The sequence below is a fragment of the Urocitellus parryii genome, chromosome 4 (genome assembly GCF_045843805.1).
Source record: "Urocitellus parryii isolate mUroPar1 chromosome 4, mUroPar1.hap1, whole genome shotgun sequence".
Lineage (NCBI taxonomy): Eukaryota > Metazoa > Chordata > Mammalia > Rodentia > Sciuridae > Urocitellus > Urocitellus parryii.
The window spans coordinates 180,232,468-180,255,131 of NC_135534.1; the positions used below are offsets into that span (position 1 = coordinate 180,232,468).

At 41.1% G+C, this 22,664-nt stretch overlaps 1 protein-coding gene across 1 annotated transcript in view; it reads left to right on the forward strand.

Moving 5' to 3' along the window:
* Nucleotides 1–14,349: 14,349 nt before the first annotated feature.
* The window catches only part of Tmeff1 (transmembrane protein with EGF like and two follistatin like domains 1), a 91,772-nt gene continuing 83,457 nt past the window's right edge, over nucleotides 14,350–22,664 (forward strand). The window contains exons 1-2 of the mRNA XM_077797353.1: nucleotides 14,350–14,812; nucleotides 15,386–15,520. Of these exons, the coding sequence (XP_077653479.1) occupies nucleotides 14,350–14,812; nucleotides 15,386–15,520 (598 nt within the window). The remainder of the gene's footprint in view (nucleotides 14,813–15,385; nucleotides 15,521–22,664) is intronic.

Below are 22,664 nucleotides of genomic sequence, written 5' to 3' on the forward strand. Positions count from 1 at the left end.
GTGGGCAACTTATTAGATCTTTCTGGATATTCATCTCCTTGTATATAAAATAAGTGTGTTAGAAAAGAAGATCTCTAAATTCCCTTCCTGTATTCTAATTAGTCTCATTCTGAAGTTAAACTAATCTTTTCAGTTTACTACATATAACCCAAGTTTGCAATTTAGCATTCTCCTTAAAAGATAATGTGTACATTAATGGAATTCAAATACTATATCCAAGTGGATAAGCCCCAAGGTTGAAAGCAACATTTGTGAATGTTATTGATATTAGGATAATGATTGTACTTAAACTGTTAATAACATAATCTAAATATAGACCATACAAGAATTTCTATATAGTGGGAACACAAGGGTTGGTGCTTCCCAAAATGTAATTTTCCCAGCAAAATGTAATTGGCTGCTGTTTAACTGTTTCAAATTGTCCAATTCTATAGCTTATAGGATACTTCTATTTTACAGATTTCAGTGTTCTAAGGCAATAATGTGCCCAGAACATGTAGATTTTGTATACTTTTAAAAATTCTTTTCAGTGGACTTCTAAAGGCAATATCTCTTGTAAAAGAGAGCTGTCTGAAAACCTACTTTAAATGGAAGGAAGGTTTTCATTATTTATTGAATATCTATGGGCTCTGGACATATTCATATATTATTTCATTTAATGCTTCAAATATTTTGCAGGTATAGACAATATTACCCATAGATAAGGAAATGTAGCTTTAAGAGGTTGATTTTTCAAAATCATGTGCTAAAAGTTCTGGAGATGGATAGTGGTGATGATGACACAATTGTGTGAATGTACTTTGTACCACTGAACCATATGCTTAAAAATGGTTAAAATGGAAAATTTTATATTTCACTCCAATTAAAAAAAAAAGAAGAAACACATACTTAAGAAGTAAGTTAATTAGATTTAGATGCCAAGTCAGTATGCTTTGGTCAGTGTGTTCATGGCACAGGAGCATGGCACTCGATGGGCTGGTTTTATTTATCAAAGATCTGCCAGGACACTGAAGAGCCAGAAACAAAGAAAAGCTAAATGAGGTTAAAGGTGTCAGCAACAGCCAGGGTGACAGGCCCCAATTCTGTCTTAAAGCAAGCTGAGAATCAGTGATTGAGCCAAAAAAAGAGAGGTTTCTAATCAGTGCTGCCATTTTTATTGTGTTTCTTAGACATGAATACACACAGGAAACACCTGACAGCTTGTTAAAATGCATGTTTTGACTCAGGAAGACTGGTGTGGGGTCAGATTTTGTATTCCTGATAAGCTCCTAAGTGATGGGGATTGTTTCTGGTCCATGGACCAAACCTATTAAGTAGCAAGGACTTAGATCACAATAACCTCCTCCAAGGTGGCTCACCAGGTGTGGGTTTTAGACCACTTGTGGGCCTTATCCCAGACCTACTGAGTCATGATCTCTGAGGATGGAATTGAAATCCCACACATTTAATAAGCTTCCCAGTTGCTTGTTATGTATAACATTTGAGAACCACAGCTAATAAGATATCATCATGTGGCACTAAATAAAAATCATTTGCTTTTCCATTTCCAGTTTAGAAAGGGTTTCGTGTATTCTTTTGTACCTATACATCAGGTTGACAGAGATGATTGTTAGCCCCACTTGGCAGATGAGGAAACTGATATCTGCATCATTATGTTCTGGACCAAAGGTTTTCTGGCCCCAAAGAAAGCATTCTTTTTATTATTTTGTGGCTTGCTCTCCCACTTTACCATATCTTTACTTATACTCCTACACAAATTAGAAGTTCTTTTATGTCTAAAAAGCTTTGCAGAGCAGTTTTCTTGCTGTGATGCCTTTAAAGATTTCAATCTAATTTAGCACATTAAGCAGCACAGTTTATGCTTATGAGCATAAAGCTATCCAAGGTCACGACAAAAAGAAAATGTTTGGTGAAGTAATTAAGAAATAGACTGCCTTGAGATTTTTTAATCTTTGTTTTTTCACCTTTCACCTAGACTTACCGATTGATTTTCATTGTCTTTCTTTCAATCATTTGCCAGAAAGTTTCAGACATCATGAAACTTCATTCCTAAGTACTTCAGCATGCATGTTATAAGCATAAGAATATTCTCCAATGTTACCACAATCACATTACCACACCTAAGAAAATCAACATTAATTTGGTAATATCTAATATGAAGTCTGTGATTTAAATTTCTCCAGTAATCCTAATGTCTTTTATTGCTGTTTTCTCAAATTCAATCAAGGTTTACTGCATTTGGTTGTTCTGTCTCTATATAATCTAGAACAAAGCTTTCTTCTTTTTTTTTTGTTTTCTCATGACATTAATTTCTTTTAAAATCCAGGCCTTGTAAAGTGCCCCACATTCTGGATCGATGTGATTCCATCCTTGTGATTAGATTTAGGTTAAATATTTTCCGTATGACTATCACATAGATAAATGTCGCATATCTCTCATTGCCATCCTCACAGGAGGCACATCTTGGTGAATTGTCTCATCACTGATGATACTAAATTTGATCACCTGTTGAAGGTTGATATTATTTGCAAAATCTCACCATTATAAATTATTTTGCTCATATTAAGTTATCTGTGGGGTGATCCTTTAAGACTCTGTGAATATCCCCTCATAATCTTTCACCCAGTGATTTTTAGCATCCACTGATGACTCTTACCAGAATCCGTTATTTCACTGAGGATTACAAAATGGTGATTACATTAGCCTTGCAATTTGTCAGCATTCATGTGGATAAAGGTGTGCTGGCTTTGACAAAACTCTACTTTAGGTCACCTCAAGTCACACCGGCTACTCACTTTTCTTCATCTTTTTTTAAGAGGGCGTCTCCCTTAGAATTCCTTTGCTGGATGTAGGGAATACTAGGGATAGATCTCCCCCCAATGCCAGCAAACGCCCACCTAAGAGAAAAGGCTCCCAACTTCCTTCTTCTGAGCATCCTGGCTCCAGATTGCCTCCCTGGTGTCTGCCTGGCATGATCCATCTCTCCTGCACTCTGCTGGAGAAAATCATATGCTTTCTCTCCCATTATCTTCAATGGCCACTTCAATTTTCTCCCCACCCTTTCCAAATTTGACCCAGAATATCTGTGTGGCATGGACTGGGGCAGCTATCTGATTGGAAGGGAGAAACCAGGGTGCTTGTCTTGGAGTGGTGTCTATTATATAGACTGTATATCATAGATCAGGTTTTTTAAAAAGTAAGATTTTACATAAGATTGAGAAAATGCAATTGCTCACATCAAAGATGGTGATGAAGACTGGGGTGCAGAGGCTGAGAGAGAGCTGTTGGAGAGCTTGGTGGAACTATAGCTGCCTTCCTCTACCTTTTGATGCAGCCACTCCCCTCAACCCTTATCCCCATTCTGCCTTGCCCCCTCTTCCCCTTCAGAGAGCACAGAAGCCATGCTCCAGGCATTTCCTCAGAGTCTCAATACCTTGTCTACAAGCCCAGTTGCCTCAGCCTCCATTCTCTCCTTCCTCCTCATTACAAAGAAAATATCTGCTCTCAAAAGCCATTCCTTCCACCTGTGCTTTGAATTTCACTCTTCTGTCTTCTCAAGAATCTTACACAACTGAATATCCTTTTCTCTGTCTTGTCTATTCAGGTCTCCCTTTCTCTCTTTACTGGACCTTTATCACCACCATTTAGATGTTCTATAGTCTCATCTTAAAAAGTCCTTCTTCGGGCTGGGGATGTGGCTCAAACAGTAGCGCGCTCGCCTGGCATGTGTGAGGTCCGGGTTCGATCCTCAGCACCACATACAAACAAAGATGTTGTGTCTGCTGAGAACTAAAAAATAAATATTAAAAAAATTCTCTCTCTCTCTCTCTCTCTCTCTCTCTTAAAAAAAAAAAAAAGTCCTTCCTCTACCTGTAGGCACATCCTGCCTGTTTCTCTTCTTCCCTTCACAGCGGAGCTGTCTAAATGTTCTGTCTCCTCTTCCTATTTCTTATTCATGTCTCATTAAACTCTAATCTGGATTTTTCCCCTACCAATTTACCAAGTAGCCCTTGCTAAGATTACTGGTGGCTTCAAGTGGCTGTACCCATTGGACACTATTCAATACTAATCTTGATTGACCTCTCAGAAGCATTTGACCAGTTGGCCACATCCTGCTCTGGAAACACATTTGTTACTTGGTCATTGTTCTTTCCTGGTTTTCCTCTTAATTTTCTAACAGTTCCTACTCAGTTCCCTCCATTGGAGTTCCTTAGCTCCAGTGTGGGCCCCTCTTCTCTTGTACTTTTATCTCATTAAGTCCTCAGACTCACTTCTATGACTTTTTAAATCCTCTGATGCCCAGTGTAAATCTCTCTTATGAGCACCAGACTTACAAATCCAACTACTACTGGAGACTTCCATGCTGATACCTCACTGCACCTCAAACTCAGTGTGCCTACCACTGAATTCAATTTTCCTCTCTTCAAACCTGCTTTTCCTCAAGAGTGGGTCATTTTATAAATGCTACTGAACTAGGGATAACTGTCACTTGACATTTTCTCTCTCTTACCTCCCACATCTATTCATGATTTTATCTGCTAAGTCTGTCCAATCTATATACTTGTCCCCATCTTAAAATTTTTTTTTAGTTGTAAAGGGACACAATACCTTTATTTTACTTATTTATATTTATGTGGTACTGAGGATTTTACCCAGTGCCTCACATGTACTAGGCAAGTGCTCTATACTGAGCCACAACCCCAGCCCTACTTTTGTCCCCATCTTACCTGGTCCAAGTCACCATCATCACTTACTTGGACCATCATAAAGAATACACTATATCATTAAGTACAGTGACCATCGTGTTTAACAGATGGATTTCTTTGCGTACATTTTGTCATTTCACTCCATGCTGCACTCTGTAGCCCACATGATTTCTGATTTAACAGATTCATTGAATTTTTTCTTTTATTTTGTGCAGTGCTGGGCGTTGAATCCAGGGCCTCATGCATGCCAGGCAAGCATTCTGCCACTGAATTGTATCCCCAGCTGAACTGAGATGTTAGCAGAACTGAGATGTTAGTACAGTTCACCCTTTAGCCAAGTGATCTTTTTCAAACACAAATCTAAGCAGGTTATTCCCTGCTTATAAACTTAAATTCAAATCTGAATCCTTATTCCGGCTTAATAGGTCTACATGATCTGCCCCCTTGCTCCTTGACATCTCCAACTTTATTCTATGTCATTCACTCTCCAGACTGTTTCTTAAAAAAACAAAAACAAAAACAAAAACAACAAACCAGGCAGATAAAGTTATATGTATTTATGGTGCACAACATGATGTTTTAAATTATATATACAGAATGATTACAACTAGCTAAATAACAAATGGATCTCCTCATATATAATTATCATATTTATGGTGAAAATATTTTACATCCACTTGTTTTGCATTTTTTCAAGAAAACAGTATATGGTAGCGCATGTGCTTAGCATGTGCAGAGCCCTGAGTTCAATGCACAGCACATATGCAAAGAAATATATCATCATGAAATAGTGACCATACTGTTTAACAGATCTCTTGATCTATTGTATCATATAATAGATCATATATATCCCTATATTTTTTACCTTTATTTTATTTTTTATGTGGTGCCAGGGATCGAACCCAGTGCCCCACACATGCTAGGCAAGTGCTATACCAGTGAGCCACAACCCTGGCCCTCTTCTATTTTTTTTTTTTTTTTGAGAGGGGGCAGTACTGAGGATTGAATGCAGTGTTTAACCACTTTGCCATCCCCAGCCCTTTTTATTATTTTTATTTTGAGACAGAATCTTGCTAAGTTGTTGAGGCTGGCTTTGAACCTGTGGTTCTCTTGCTTCAGATTCCCATGTTGCTGGGATTACAAGGGTGCCACTATGCTTGGCTTATTCCTTTTATCTAACTGTAATTATGTATCCTTTGACCAAATTCCCCACTTCTAAATTCCCGAGTCTTGGAACCACTATTCTACTCTCTATTTATCTGAGATCAACTTTTTTTTGGATTCTGTACAAGAGATCATGTGATATTTGCTTTTGTTTCTTGAATTTGCCATATCTTTTATTTCATTTTTAATGATGCGGTTTCTTCATAGAATACTCTTCCCTCTTACGTTCTTTTAATTCTTCTGTGTTATCCAGCTTCAGCCTGAATGGCACTTCTGGAAAGCTTTCCTTGATACCTCCAGCTCCTGGTACATCAGGGGCTAGATGCTTTCTCGAGCCTTTGCAAACTCTTCATAGTTGTGGTTGTTAAAGTCTGACATCCCTACCACACTACAGGAGAGGGACTGTGCCTGTCTTGTTCATCTCAGTGTCCTCACTGCCTTACACAGTTGCCTGGCACATAATAGCAATCTCTAAATACTGCTGAATGAATGGGGCTATTGTCACTGTGCTCCCTGACCTGCCCTACCCCCTGCTCTCATCGTTGTTGAGGTCACCACTGCCAAAGTTGCCTTATGTCTTATCACTATTGTTCTGTGCTGAGAGAAACAGCCTCAGAATGTGATCTTGCTGTTTTACCTTTGCAACTCAGCTGGGAATCCAGACTAAGTGCTGAGTCCAAGTATATTGACCCCAATGCAAAGCTGCCAAGCCATTAGATTTTAGGGAATAATTTTCAACTCTGAAACAAGGAAGAAGAATTAAAAAATTATGGACTCAATTAAAGTTCACATGTACATATACAGTTGAGTTGATACATACAGTAATATATGCTTGAGTATACACATGTAAATGTACATGTATAAACACAGGGCCTGGCTGTCACTCTCAAATATACATGCATGCACACTCTCACAGAGGCAACCTGATATATACTCATTCCTTACATATGTACACAGGGAGTAAAATGGCATATGCTTGGCACTTATGCATATGTACAGAGGCAAGCTGATATACTCATTACATATGTATACACACAGGCAAATGACATATGCTTAGTACATATGTATACATACAGAGACAAGCTGACATACTTAAACACATTCAGTGATAAGATATAATTATTTAGTTCCTTTGAATCTCTCTAATTCCTCCATGTGCCTAGCTCCTTGCTTTGTCTCTCATGATTCTAGCTCAGCGGATGCCATTCTCAAGTTCCTGGGCTCTTGGCTGTAACCTCTTGTCTTTCCCTTTGACCCACCTGGCTATTTGTCCAACTTTTCCTCATAGCAGTTGGCTGCCCCTCCAGTCACCAGGTTTCCCTTCTGCATGTTTCTTCAATAGGCAGCCAGCCCAAAGGACCTTTTTTGATTGTTGAATTTAACCCTCTGGGTTTTGATCTGGAGTACTAATTGTGACATTACATAGACCTGGTCTCAGCCTTGTTGCCCACTGACTATGTAACCTTGGGAAAAATTACTTAACCTTGTTAAACCTGTTTTCTAATCTAGAGAATGAAGATAATATTAACATCTTTTATGTTTTTAGTCGTATATATTGGGTAATACATATGGAACTTTCATCCTAGTGTATAAGTGTACTCGACAACTGTCACTGAAAATAAGTAACATTTGCTGATGATGTGGCACATGTCTGTAGTCCCAGTTTGATGAGATGCTGAGGCAGGAGAATTGCAAGCTCAAGGCCTGTCTGAACAACTTAGAGACACCTTGTCTCAAAATTTAAAAAAGGGGTGGGGGTTGTTGGATATATAGCTCAGTGGCAGACCCCCTGAGTCTAATCCAGTACTGCAAAAACAAACAAGTCCCACAAAAACCAAAGATAATAACATTTATCACATGCTTACTAAGCCACTACTACCTTTAGCTAATTATTTATTGAATACTTGTGATGTACTAAATTCGGTTCTGAGTACTTTAAATATATATCCCCTTCCCTTTTCTTTGCAACCCAGGGTCTCTTGCATGCTAGTCTGCATGCTACCACTAAGTTATACCCCCAACCCTCTAAGGACCTATTTATCCTTACAACAAACCCTGTGAAGTAGATAAAAATGGAACTGAGTAGATCATGGAACTGAAGCATAGAGAAATAACTTGCCTAGGGTCATAGAACCAGCAAGTGACAGAGCTAAGACACAAACCCAGATGGTTTGGTTCCAGAGCTTACACTCTTGATTATTCTGTTCTACCTCCTACTTCCATTTATGTGTGATTGTCTTTGTCAGGAAAGCTATTTCTTTGGTACAATCCTTTATGAGTTAAAACCCTTGGAGAAATTTTTGAATTGCAGCTGAAATTTTCCATTTGCTGAAAGATCAAGAAAAATCTTAATTCTGTATTCAGAGCAGTGCTAAACAATTGTATGATAAAAAGACCTGCAGGAAAAACCCAGAGATGCCTCCTCACTCTCTCTGCCCACTCACAGGGACTGTTTGGGTGAGAAGACTTTCAAACTGACAAAATTATAGTGGGGAGGCTGTTCTCTGGGTTTCCATTGCATGTTTTGTTCAGATATCTATAAATGCCTCCTTGCTTTCTGCCCACCATGCACATTATGGGAATGTGGGTAGAAATAATAGTGCCTTCAACCAGAGTCCTTGACAATGTACTCACAAGAATCCCTGCATCATTATCATAAGAAGCCCCAACAAAATCTTCTGACACTCTTGCAGGTGCTCAGGATGCCTTGTGCATACTCTCAGCAGCTGCAGATTTTTTTTTTTTTTTTTTTTTTTTTTTGGTGCTGGAGATTGAACAGGGCCTCCATTATACTAAGTATGTGCTCTACCACTGAACTACATCCCCCAGCCCTTGACTGTGGTCAGTTTTTCAATTAATATTAATTGTACATATGGGATGCAGTGTGGTATTTTTATACTTGCAAACATTATGCCTTGATCATATCTAACCATCCCTCTCTACCCTCTCCTTGCCCCTACTCCAGCTCTTTCCAAATTCCTAGTAATTAGTTTTCTACTTTTCAGGTTGACTTTTTTTGGCATCCACATGCACTACTAATCTTTCTGTCTGACTTATGTTACTTAGTATAATGTCCTCTAATTCCATCCATTTTTGCTGCAAATGATGGGATCCATTCTTCTTTATGGTTGAATAATGCCCCATTGTGTGTGTGTGTATATATATAGATTACATTTTCTTTATCCATTCACCTGTTGGTGGGTACCTAGGTTGATTCTGTATCTTGGTTATTGTGAGTAGTCTTGCTTCAGTCATGACAGTTCCAATCTTTGCTCAATCTTGTATCTAATGTTCCTCCATCTTCTCAAATGCTTGTGATGCGGAGGGCTTTTGGATCAGAGTGAACCAGATGACTCCAACTTCTTAGCATTTGCAGCCTTAGTACTTAACTTCATTAGACCTTTGTTTCCTAATTCATAAAATGGAAACAATACCTTCCAACAAGGGGGGTAGGAAGATTACTGATAACAAATATAGTGTCTGACATTACCTTGGAGGTCCTCAGTGAATTATCCCAGCATGTCCTCAGAGAATTTTAAGTTATTATTAATTCATGTGATCCAGCAAATATTCTCTCCCATCAACAACATCTCCTTTACTAGAGTTTAAGCTCTGTGAAAAACAGGGACTTTGTTTTGTTCATTGCTGTTTCTGTGTATCTACAACAGTGCCTAGATCATAGTGGATGTCCATTAAATACTTGTTGAATCAATGAAGTTCTAAACAAGGGGACCTTGCTGTCTCAGGTCCTTCCTATTCTGGCTGGCATTCAGACTCTCTTACAGGTCCTTGGCTTGCTTGGAGTGCTCCCCTGTTTCCTGGTTAACTCCCATTTATCCTCTAATCTTAGCACAATCATCACATCTTCAGAGAAACCTCTGAATTTCATCTTTGTAACATTTAAAAATGTTGCAATTTTATTTTTATTTGTATAACTTTGATTAGTATTTGATCTTAAACTTTGTAAGAACAGACATCAGGTCTGTTGGACACACCACTGAATTCTCATGGACTAGGAATAGACCCTCATTATCAATGTGCTGAATGAATGACTTTATCCACTCTCCTATTTTTTTTTTTTTAAAGATCCCTCTCTCGGTGGGGCTGGGATTGTGGCTCAGTGGTAGAGTGATTGCCTAGCAAGTGTGAAGTACTGGGTTCGATCCCCGGCATCCCATAAAAAATAAGCAAATAAAATAAAGATATTGTGTCCATCTGCAACATATATATAAATCCCTCTCTCTAGGAAGTGGGGTCAGTCCCAGGCTTGTGCCAGTGCTACACCATAAATCAACCCTTTCTCCTGTTTCTGGATGGAGCATTCTGACTCTCCCCCAGGTGGGGTAATTTGTCAGCCCCCAGGTGTCTTATTACTGCTTCTCAGGACTTCATTATGCAGCTAGTCCATCCAGCAGGAGTTCCAGAAAAGCCAGGATTTTGGCAGGGCTGGGAGTATGGGATGGGATCTGCCATTTACTCCTACCCTACCCTCGCTCTATTTATATTTAGTATTTATCACACTGTGTTGTAACTGTTAATTTTCAGATGTCTCACCATCCCCACACAGCTAGGGCAGGATTATCTCTTGCCACCAGAGGCTACTGTAATGCCTAGCATGCAACAAATGCTCATAAAAGTTTCTTGAAGGAATGCAATGTTTTTCATGAGTGAAGCTTTAATGAGGACAAGAACCAATTCATAGGAAAGGGCGCACTGTCTCTGGCATTTTTCTTTTTAAGCCAAGAAATACCTTTCTATTTAGGTTAATTCTAATTTCAGTTTTTTGTTCTCAGAACTGAAAACATTCTTGAAAAACAGCAATAACTAATGGTACCCAAGTATAGGATCTCTGATAAGATTTTTGTACAAAAATATTCACCCCTCTCACTTACCTCCTTAAGAATAGACTTCCTAATCTCTTGTCTTTGGGCTCAACCCCAGGAGTAGTTTTAGCCTGCGGGATGTTAGCAGACATGTATAAATGGCGGTGTAGAAAGTGCTTGCATGGTTGGGCCTGTCACTGTGCAACACTGCCACATCCCTAATAGTTCCTTCTGGTAGCTGCTGCCACTTCAGCCAGGGTCTCAGAATGAATACTGGTGGAATAAACCAGAACTCAGTCTGTGCACTGGACCCAAGCCCAGTTGGATCTGAGAACTATACAGCCAGGCCTCGCCTTGACCAGTCAAGTCCCAGACAACCCCTATGAGGCCCAAGAGAAATGATTATTATTTCATGCTGCTGATAATTTATGGTTGTTATGGAGCAATAGCTGACTGATCAAGATGAGGTCAGAGGTTTCCAAATATGACAGGACATTGAGTTATCTAGAGAACTTTAAAAGCAATGAGATACTTGAGCTTCACCCAGCCTGGAATGATGTTCAGAATTTACATTTCTTTTAAACTCTCAGAGTGGATTTTATGTAGTAAGTCCCATATCATTTTGTTATCTGGTATTTTGGAGCCACATAATATTAGAGTGTGAGGGGGGTTTTATTAGATAACTTCTAAGATCCTCTTTTTCTGAGATTGTATGGTGAAAGTCAGAGAAATCATCTTTCTGAATTAGAGTCCTTTTCAATTTGAAAACTTTTTTTTTTGTACCAGGGATATTGAACTCAGGATACTTAACTACTAAGCCACATCCCCAACCCTTTATTGTATTTAGAGACAGGGTCTCACTGAGTTGCTGAGGGCCTTGCTAAGTTGCTGAGGCTAGCTTTGAACTTATGTTCCTCCTGCCTCAGCCTCCTGAGCTTCTGGGATTACAGGTGTGCACCACTGTACCCGGCTCACTCTGAAAACTTTTCAGAAATGTGTGTTGAATTTTTCTTACCTAATTTGGAGAAAGACACAGATGTAAATTAAATTATGATTTATGAACCCAGGGTTGTTTCCTTTTTATTTAAGTATTATCTACTCTTACTATTTCTGCCTGGGCTATGGTCAGTCAATGAATAAAAATTTAAGGCAGAATACTGGGGTTGGGAGTGCCAGGGAAGTAGCACAGGTAAAGTCAAGATTCAAAGAGCTGCTGAAGGAGTGCTCTGAGAATGAGCATTCCTCTGTGGCTTAGCAGTCAGGCACCTGGGATCACACCTAATTCAGGAAAGTCTGAAGTTCAGTTGTAGTTGTAACAACTGCCATGACACTGCTGACAGTTTAGAGGTTTGAGGCAAATCTTAATGTTAAAAACTGCAAATTTATTTATGTAAATAGCAGAATGAAAACATAATTTAAAGGGAAATAATTTTTTAAAATTTTAACAATAAGAAATTTACACTGAAAAAATTCAGATCATAGCCAGGTGCAATGGTCCACACCTGTAATCCCAGCAGCTCAGGAGGATGAGGCAGGAGGACTGCAAGTTTGAGGACAGCCTCAGCAATTTGGCCAAGCTCTAAGCAACTAAGTGAGACCCTGTCTCAAAATATCAAAGGGCTGAAGAGGTTGCTCAGTGGTAGAGTACCTTGAGTTTAAAACCCTGCTTCCAAAAAAAAAAGTTCAGATCATACAGAAAAACATAAAGGACAAGGAACTATTTCTCATAAGCTATTTCTCAGAGATAACCATTGCTGTATAGTCATCTCGACTTTTTTCCTATGGATGTGTACACATTTACATTTTAGAAAAATAGGATTTTCTTATACACCCTCATTACTGCTTTTTTCCAGGTCAGTAAATATTAACCTAATTGTCATTGCTGTTAAAGCTGTATTATAGGCCAACATACTGAGATGTATCATACTGTATATTTAACTAGTCCCCACTGGTGGACAGTTAGGTTATATTTTACTATTGTAAAAAGGCTCTGGTAAACATCCTTATTTATATATTTTTCTGATTTCTGTAGGATAAATTCCAATAAGTGGGATTGCTAGATTAAAGGGTAAATGCATTTTAAAGGTTTTTCATTCATGGTCAGATTGCCCTCCCAAAGAGTGTAAATTAACAGCTGGAGGATTTGTCACTTCTTGTTAATCATCCTGGGGTGGGGACAGAATTTTATCTTTTATTACTAATGGCTTTAATTCTCTTTTCACATATTTATTGTCTACACTTTTTTTGTGAATAAGCCAGTCAGCTTTTTATTATTATCTGTTTATGTAAGTATTTTGTCTCGTTTTTACATTGAGGGCATTTTTCCTGATGTGGCTTTCTTTGTGGTTTTCCCACACATTTCTTAATTTTACGAGTTAAACTGGTGAGTTTTTCAAAGAGACTTAAAAATTCCTTCTGAGATAGGAGGCAGTATAATGGAATGAAGAGGGCAGAAGACTTTCCAAGAATTCAGTCCAGGATCTTATGTCTGGGTTATCACCTAGCAAGATGTGGCCTGAAGAACACTGGTCTGAGAGGCAGATCATGAAGTCTCTGGGTCCCAACTTCCTCATCTGTAGATGAGAATGAAAACTCCCGTGTAAGGCTGTAAAGAACTGGAGAGAAACGCATGCAGAGAGCTTCCTCCAGGCCTCGGATCCAGCAAGTCCTCTCTAAATCCTGGCTGTTATTAGGGGGAGAGAGCAATACAGACTTTCCAAAGTATTTTAAATTCAGTCGGTGTGGCGCATCTGGGAACCCGGTGGGGGTGAGGTCCTAGAGATTCAGCCATTCACGTAGCATCTCTGTGAACTGCACGGCTGGAGTCGGAACTTGGGTTCCAATCCCGATCCTGCCCATTTTTTGGTGTGTGACCTTGGACAAGTCACCTTTTCCTCTCCGCGGTCGTTTCTTCACCTGGAGAACAGAGGGTAGCCCACCTGCCCCTCTTTTCCAGCGTTTCCAAACGTTTGACGGAAACGCTTCAAAAACGCTCACAAAGGGCGGCGACGACGTCTGTTAGGGAAACCCGGCCGGCTGGGCCACCTCGGCACCGCGAAGCCCACCCGGCGGCGGAGAGGTGCGCGCCCCCCGCCCGGCCCCCGCCCCGCCGCAGGAACAATAGCAGCCCCGGAGGCGTTGCCGGCCGCGGGCGGGGGCGGAGCTGTCGGCGCGGGCGCTGGGGGTGTGCGCGGGGCGGGGTCGCAGCCACCCCTCCCGCCGGCGGCTCCGTCACGCGCCCCTCACCGGGCGGGCCGGGGTCTTTGTGACGCGGTGGCGACGGCCGCGGACACAAAGGGAAGGGAGCCGAGGAGCGAGGGGCTGGGCCTGCCCCCGCCCCGCGACCCCCGCCCACCGCGCGCGCGCCCGCTCGCGCCCCTGGTCTCGATCTCCCCCACGCGGGCTCGCACCCTCGCGCGCTCCCTCGCGCGCCCGCGACCCTCGCACGCGCCGGGACCCACCGACTTCGTCCCGAGCGCTGCGGGCCGGGGCCTGGCGGGCGCTGCGTGTGGGGCGGGGATGCAGAGGGGCAGCTCCCGGGTGCAGCGGCGCGGCTGCTAGGAGGCAGAGAGAGGCGGCGGCGGGGCTCTAGGCGCGCGGCTGGATGCCCCCGGCCTGCAGCTCCCTGCACTTCCCGCCGTCCAGGGGCGCCAGCCATGGGCGCCGCGGCCGCTGAGGGGCCGCTCCGGCTGGCTGCCGCGCCCCCGCTCGCCTTCTGCTGCTACACGTCGGTGCTTCTGCTCTTCGCCTTCTCCCTGCCCGGCAGCCGCGCGTCCAACCAGCCCCCGGGTGGTGGCAGCGGCGGCGGCGGGGACTGTCCCGGTGGCAAAGGCAAGAGCATCAACTGCTCAGGTAGGACCGGCCGGAGCCCGCCCCGGTGCCCCTCCCTCCGCCGTGGCCCCGTTCCGGGTTCTCGCGGCGGGGCCGGGAAAGACCCTGGCGCGAGGGCGGAGGGCAGGGCGCGAGCGTGCGGTGCTGGCTTGGGGACCGGCGTTGGGGACGGGGAGTGGCCTGCGTGCGTCCGTGGATGTCGGGTGGCTGGGCGAGGGCGGCCCCGCTCCTGGCGAGCCGGCGGGGTTGGACCCCGCGGGGCGGGCGGCCGGGGCTCCCGGCGTGGTCGTGGGTGTGCTCGCGGGAGCGCGTGTTTGTGTTGTGAAGGCTCCGGGGAGGGCGGCCGGCCCCAGGCTGGCGTCTGTGGGAGAGCGCTGTGGTGGAGATGGTGAGGGGCTGGGGGCGAGGCGCAGGGGCAGAGGAGTGCCCCGATGTCTCCGGCTCCTTGTAGGAAATGGAACGGGTGGCCCGAGGGCGCGGGTGGCGGTAGAGAGAGTGTGTGAGAGACCCTCGGGTTCAGAGGTGGGTTGGGGTCTTGAAGTGTCCCCAGGTCTTTGGATGTGGGGAAAGACCCAGGGCTCAGAAAGTGACCCGTGTTTTTGTGTGTTGTGTGTGGATGAAGCCTGGGGCTCAGGTAGTCCCCCTGGCGTTTGCATTGAGGAGGAGGGATAGGAGTCCTAGAGTGAACCCCGTTTACAGAGGGAGGGGGCCAGGGAGTCATCTTGTGTGGGGTTGGGGTATAGAAACAGGTAATTTAGGCCTCAGAGAGTGCCCCCTGTGAAGCAAAGCGTAACCCTGGGTTATTAAGATGGTTGTGCAAAGAGGAGAGGGTGATGTGCCTGTGTCTCTGTGTTTTGCCAGAGGGAGAGCCCAGAGATTGGCAGCCAGGGGAGCTAGGGAATGACCTCTCCCCTCTCTCCAAGGCCGACTGCCCTCCCACAGCTGTTGGAAACAAAGAGCTTGCTGGGGCTTTAATGGATGACACTGGGGAGGAGGGTACCGGGCATTTAAGTTTCCTCTTCCTTTCTAAAGGGGTCCCAGAGGAACCCAAGGATTCAGGCCTGGGGCAAGGAAAGGCATCCAGGTCTCTTCCGGGGTGGGGGTGGGTGGGTTGGTCCTGAGGCTGGCCTAGTAGATGCTACTAATTATAAGATAATCCTTACTAACTTGTCCTTTTATCAGTTCTCAATCCACCACTAGTCTTTAAACCCAGGGAAAGGGGGAAGAAGGATGGACTGGAGGCCACCAGGAATCTGCTGGCCGGCCTGCCAGACAACCTTTGTACCTTCTGGCTCTGAAGAGGCATTGTTTTGGGGTAGAGGGGAGGGCTGATGAAGGAGCAAGAGAGGGGTCTCAGCCCAGGGCTAAGATTTTGGCCTGCTGTTTGTTTGAAGGCCTAAAACCTTTTAATAATTTCACATGGTATGTTTTATGGGGGGGGGGGAGGGGGTTTGACAACAGTTAACAATGGCATGTCCATTAAAAGCCTTTCCATCCATGAAATAACTTTTTCTAATGGTAAGTGGGATATGAGATAGGGCTTCAATGAGTAAGCATACTTTATTTAAGAATAAAAGCAATTTGTATATTAGAGTGCCTTTTTAGAAAAAACAAATATTGGTTATCAAACTTGCAAGTGATCACACATGTCAAAATATTTTACAGACTAATATGCTATGGTTATTTGTTTTTGCTAAGCAAAGTTGTCTTTAACAAAATATGGTGTGTATTGGTTGGTTTTCTTTTCTTTTTTTTTTTCTGTATGCCTTCTAACTCTTTAATGCAGAGGTTGTTTTTAAAAAGGAAATAGAGAACTGGAAACCCACATGATGTGGGGAAAAGGGCATGGGATCTAGGAGTCATGGCCATTGGTAAAAAGCAGCTGGGTAACTTGGGGCAGGTTATTTAATTTTTTTGTTTTTGGTTTATTCTTTTATTATAAGAGAGACTTCGATTTAATAATATCAGAGCCTTCTTTCAAGGAATATTTGTGACTGATAAAAATGTCAATAAATTAGACTGATCAAATAAAACGTTTTCTAGTCCTAAGAGACACTTGAATGACTCTAGGTCTGAAGCTAAAGTATTAACTAAATGACATTTATAGATTCCTTTTGTAACTGTTAAAGGATGAAGACTGGGAAAAATTCATATGGAAATACGTGTGTTTTTTAATTGATGAACTTGAGAACTATTTGAGACAGTCTGGATATAAGCATCTGTTAATGCAATTGAAGATTGTGTGTAGGTCTTTTAATGATGTTATATACTTATTCATGTATTTGAGTTTTAAAAGCTAAATGCTGGCCCTGACTTCTGTGGACTTTCATTTTTGCTTTTGGATCACCACTTCAGCCCACCATGACTCTTCTGGAGCCTTGTTCGGTCTGACTGTGTGTGTTGGGCCACGAAGCTTTGAGGCATGTACAAAGTGAAGAGCAGGTCTGACTTTATTAATTTTTTAATTAAATTAACAGAAGTTATGTAGATTGTGGGAAAGGGTGGAACCCTGTTATGTTTACTGGAGACTTCCTATAAAGTTGGTTGATGTTGATACATGAGTCACTGAGATGTTCAACCAGCTATAAATCCTCTTGGTTGAGTTTAACAGATTTTCCAGCTACCGCTGTTCAACATTATCCATTTTGTTTATCATACACTCATTAAAAGATTTGGTCAGATTGTCTTGTTAGAATCAGTTGTGTAAATGTCTGTATTATCTTTTTTTTTTCCATTTTAATAACCCTATCAAAAAGCAAAGATGTGGAGCTTGCCTTAGTAAAGGTCCCCGTGGTGGCTTTCTATAAACTGTATCCAAAGACTTGTTATTTACTCATTCTAGAATTTTTCAACTAATATGTGGCAAGAAAACCCATAGATGCTTTTCTGGATTTTCAGGTCCCCTTTTTTGAAGATTGAGGATGCATGCTTTTTATTTCTGACTCCTGCTGCCTTGTCAAGGTAGCTTAAATAACTACTGGTTAGAGTAATTTTTTTTTTTTTTTGTCAGATGTGAAAGTTTTTTAAGTATTGTGCAGTGTTATATTTGATCAGAAAGTAGATACTTTTGAACTAGTTTTATATTCCATTTCTGTCCACTATCCAAGCTACTCATCTTAGATGTTGGCTCCCTTTTGTTAAAACTCTAACCTTCCCAGTTTGAAGATCAGGCTCCTTCATGAAGACAAGCAAAGAAGCTGAATGGGTCTGCATTGTCCTTTCATCTTTTGATATTACAACATCTTCCCTAAGCAGTGGGTCCTTTGTTTATGTCTTCTTGCTCTAAATAGCCCTTTTTTGTTGTTTTCTTGCCTCAGTATGCCACTCATTCTGGACAGGCTTATTGGTTATTACCTTTGATTTTTTTTTATCTTTTTATTTTCCTTTCAAATTCTAACATATGAGAAAGTACTTTATTCATTCAAAGAAAAAAAGTTTGGCACCACATGACATTTATGAAGAAAGGTGGACTTTGAGCTCAGGAGACCAGGTAACCCAAAATGTGTGATTTTTTTCCACTTCTAACATGAATAAGTGATTTTTTAATTTAGAATTTTTTTTTCTTTAGGGTGTTTGAGATGAACAAATGGGGTGAAACATATGAGGCATTTCTATCTTAGGGAATATGCTAAAGTGGCAGAAGAACACATGAAGAGCCCAATAAGTAGCATTTGGTGATAGACATAAGGTAGAGAATTTGAACTAGGTTTTAAAAATGTCACAGAAGTGGAGCTGGGGTTGTGGCTCAGTGGTAGACTGCTTGCCTAGCACGAGTGAGGCACTGGGTTTGATCCTCAGCACCTCATAAAAAATAAAGTTTTTGTATTCATCTACAAATAAAAAATATTTCAAAAAAATGTCACAGCATTAAACATGGGCCCTCTGGATTGTTATAATGGTAAGAATGGCTTGTGGTATGTGGATAGAATAAATGTCAGATTAAGAGAAGTGCCATTTTAGTGGGAATTTAGAATTTTGGGGGATAAAAAAGTGAGTTTTTCTAATTATTGTGGAATTTGGATCAGGACACTTTTCTTCTAGATTCTTGGATATTAATTAATTTAATGAACTTTGATTTACTATGATACACTAGATGTTAAGGTAAATATATGTGAGGCATCTCTGTCCTCCAGGGCCAGAGTCTGACAGAGGTAGTTGGCCTCTAACAAATGTGTTCTGGTGGAAATGTCTGCTTAGTAGTACATCTGGGCCTGCCTTCTCTCCACTAACAATCATTTATTGAACACTAGTAGCATTTAAATTTCTTTAAAGGTGTACAGTTTAGTGGTTTTTAGTATATTCACAAAGTTAGACACTAATTCCATAACATTTTCTTCACCCCCAAAAGAATCCCAATGCCTGTCAACAGTCACTCTACATTTCTACTTTTCTCTGTCCTCTGGCTTCTACTAATTTACCTTGTGTTTCTATGGATTTTCCTATTCTGGATAAAGACAATGTGTTGTCTTTTGTGTCTATTTCTTTCACTTACCATAATGTTTTTAGTGTTCATCCATATGGTAGCGTGTATTAGAACTTCATTTCTTTTTATGATAATAATATTCTGCTGTATGGCTGTACCATATTTTGTGTATCCATTGCTCCATTAATGGATATTTGAGTTTTTACTTTTTGATTATGAATAATGCTGCTGTAACATTTATATACAAGTTTTGTGTAGACTTATGTTTTCAGTTCTCTTAGGTGTACAAGAGTAGAATTGATGGGTCACATGGTAACTCTGTTTAACATTTTTGAGTAATTGCCAAAGCATTTTATGCTTCCCATTATTAATGTCTGAGGGTTCCGGTTCTTCACATTCTATGCTTGCTTTTTTTTTTTTTTTTCTTGGTATAGCCATTCTAGTGGGTATGAAGTTGTGTACTACTGTGATTTTGATTTGCATTTCCTTAGTGACTAATGATGTTAAGCAAATATTCATGTGCTTATTGGCCTTTGTATATCTTGTTTGAAGAAGTATCTATTCAAATCCTTTGTTGGGTTTGATTTGACATCTTGGTTTAATCATTTCCTTGGTAAATAGTATTAGGCAATACCCACAACTATTATACAGACGCTCAAATTGGTAGGTTTGCTGTAGTTGGCATGTGTATCATTTGATTTTTCTGTTCTCTAAGAGTTAGTTGTATATATTCAAACTTATGTATGCCACTGGTACTTGTGAGTATAATTTAATAAATATTACACAAATCAAGAAATATGGATACAAAGTTATTTTTATGAAATGCTTTGGAAAGACTTGATGAAGGCATGGTGCTGAAAGAACTGCCTTTGAGCTAATTGCATTTGTGATCAAGAAAACTTAAACTGTGAGAGAGCTCTGTCAGTTTTTAAATGAATTTCCCAGAAAACATCTCAATTATTTCTAAGTCCCTGTTTTACTTAAAGGCAAGGGACAACATAGACAATGGATTATCAGAGTAGTTTATCTATATACTCATGCTCAAAGAAAAGGTGTATATTTGAAGTTAAAATGGTTAAAATATGTATTGTTTGTGAATAATTTTCTGCTTTAACTAACTTTTGATTGATCAGTGATCATTCTTTATGCTCAAAAGGAGGGTTTCCACTGTACAAGGTGCCCAAAGGAAGGAACAGATACAGTGTTGGGGAAATGAATAATTCTGATTCTAGAAATTAAACGTAGTTTCCCAGAGTAAGTGGCACTTGAATTGGGTTTTAAGACAGAGTTGAATGATAGCTTGAAATACTTTTGCCTCTGAGGCCTTTGTTGTTGATATTCCTTTTGCCTGGGACTTTCTTGTTCCAGTTATTTATCCCTTCATCTTCAGTCTTTGCACCTTCAAAATGATGCCTTAAAATTGCAATTTTTGGGGGACTGAGGTTATGGCTCAGTGGTAGAGCACTTGCCTAGCACATGCAGGGCCCTGGGGTTTGATCCTTAGTACCACATAAAAATAAATAAAAGGATTGTGTCCAACTATAACTAAAAAATAAAAAAAGCAATAAAAAATTGCAACTTTTTGCACCTCTCATCCCGTCTTCTCCTCTCCCATCTTAATCTTCCTTCATGCTTTTTTCTTAACATCAAAGTACCTTTTCCTGTGTGACTTACTACACATTTTACTTATTATCTGTTTCCTTTATATAGCTCCTTGAAGGTGGGGATTTTTGCCTCTTTGGTGTAGTGTGTATAGACAGTGTGTAGCATAGTGTCTGCCACAGTTAATTGCCCATTGGATATTTATTTGTGGGATGGATTAAAGACAGAATGAACATAGCAACTGAGAAAAGTTGGGAAGGGTATTCTAGGCCGAGGAAATGGCAAGTCTTGAAGGTGGGAAAGCGAAGACAGTGTTTTGGGAATATTGCCCTGGGGCGAGGGGGCAGAAATGAAGGCAGGAGATGCTGTACAAGTTGCCACCATTAGTGGAAGGGCTTTTAAGGCTAATGTAAAAGTTTGGCATTTGTTCTCAAGAGCAAGGTAGGCTTTTAAAGGGTTGGACATTGTGATTTTAGAAATAGTCTGTAATTGGGAAGATGGAATTGTGAAGGAACTGGAAGCATGGTGAAAAATAATAACGGACATGGGGAAAATTAAGAGAACTGTTGGCCTGGGCAGGGTTTGAAAAAGTTGCATTGGTTGTTAACCATTAAAAATCTATAGAACTGGGGCTCCTGTAATCCCAGCGATTAAGGAGGTTAAGACAGGAGGGTTGCAAGTTCTAGGACAGCCTCAGCAATTTAGTGAGGCCTTAAGCAACTTAGGGAAACCCTGTCTCAAAAAATAAAAAGGGCCTGGGGATATGGCTCAGTGGTAAAGTACCTCTGGGTTCAATCCCCAGTACCAAAAAGAAAAGAAAAAAAAATTAGAGGTTTCACTTTAAAGACTGGATTTCTGCTTTCTCTTGTAAACTTGGACTTTCCAGAAGCTTTAGGTGCTCTTTCCACATAGCCAGAATGAACTAGAGTCACTACTTCTTTACTCTGATGGCCCTCATCCAACTGATCTGTTTCCTTCACTTTTTTCTGCCTTAGCCTCTGCTACTGTATAGGTTGGGTGAACTGTGATGCTCTTAATTTGGAATGGAGAGCCTGTTTGGAGTAAATGAACATTCCTTCTCTCATTCCTGTTATTCATAGTTGCCAAGTTCATACAAATCCTTATTTCTGTGGTGTCTTGTCCTACCTGTCTGAACTCCTTTCCTGCCTATATTTGTAACTTCCATTGCACTCTGTTCTTTTTCTGAACAATAATCCATTGTGTGGATAATATCAAATTTTATTTCATTTGCGTTGTTGCACTTTTGGCTATTATAGATGGTGTTGCTCTGAACAGTCATATACAAATTTTTGTATGGACATATGTTTTCAGTTCTCTTGGGTATGTATATACCTGAAACCAAGAAAAAGTCCAATTTGGCTGCTGCTTGATAAGGCCAGTGACTCCAGAGAGTGACAAGTGAGAGGAGAAGAAAGAGCTTTATTCAGTAGTAGCCAAAGAATGGAGAAGCAATAGTGCTTGCAAAACAGCTTCTCAACTTCTAGGGAGTTAAGGAGTTACAGATATGGGGTAAGAATAACCAGGATGGAGATAGGCTAATAAAGGGGAGGATTATTTATGCCTGTTTTAGGAATAGTTATCCTCTAGGAACTCAGGTGCCACCTGTTTTCACTTCTTTTATGGTCTTCTGTTTCTGGTCATGGTGGCTGTAGGCGTCTAAATCCTGGGCCACAAAGGAGACAGACACAGTATGAAGACAGAAATGCCAGGCCTGTTTCTCTTGTCTAGTCATCCTGTTGGATGTCTGCAGGCCCAAATGAAGAGGTAGTGTCTTCAGCAAAAGCAGCCTTGATGTCCCTGGGAAGTAGCCTAGGCAACCATTGTCATCATAACCCACATGCAGAGGTGTTATCTAAAGCATAGCTCGTGGGAGAGTAATAATATATTGCTCAGCTGTGTGACCTCCAAAAATGATTTTTAAGTCAACTAAGAGCAAATAAAGCTAGAAGGTTTGTTTATTTTTTTTTTTCTTGGGTAATACACCTTGGAGTAGAATTTCTGGGTCACATGGTAACTTGAGCATTTTGTAGAACTGCCTGATTGTTTTTCAGGATGGTGGCACCATATATTTTCACCAGTCATGTATGTGTGGTC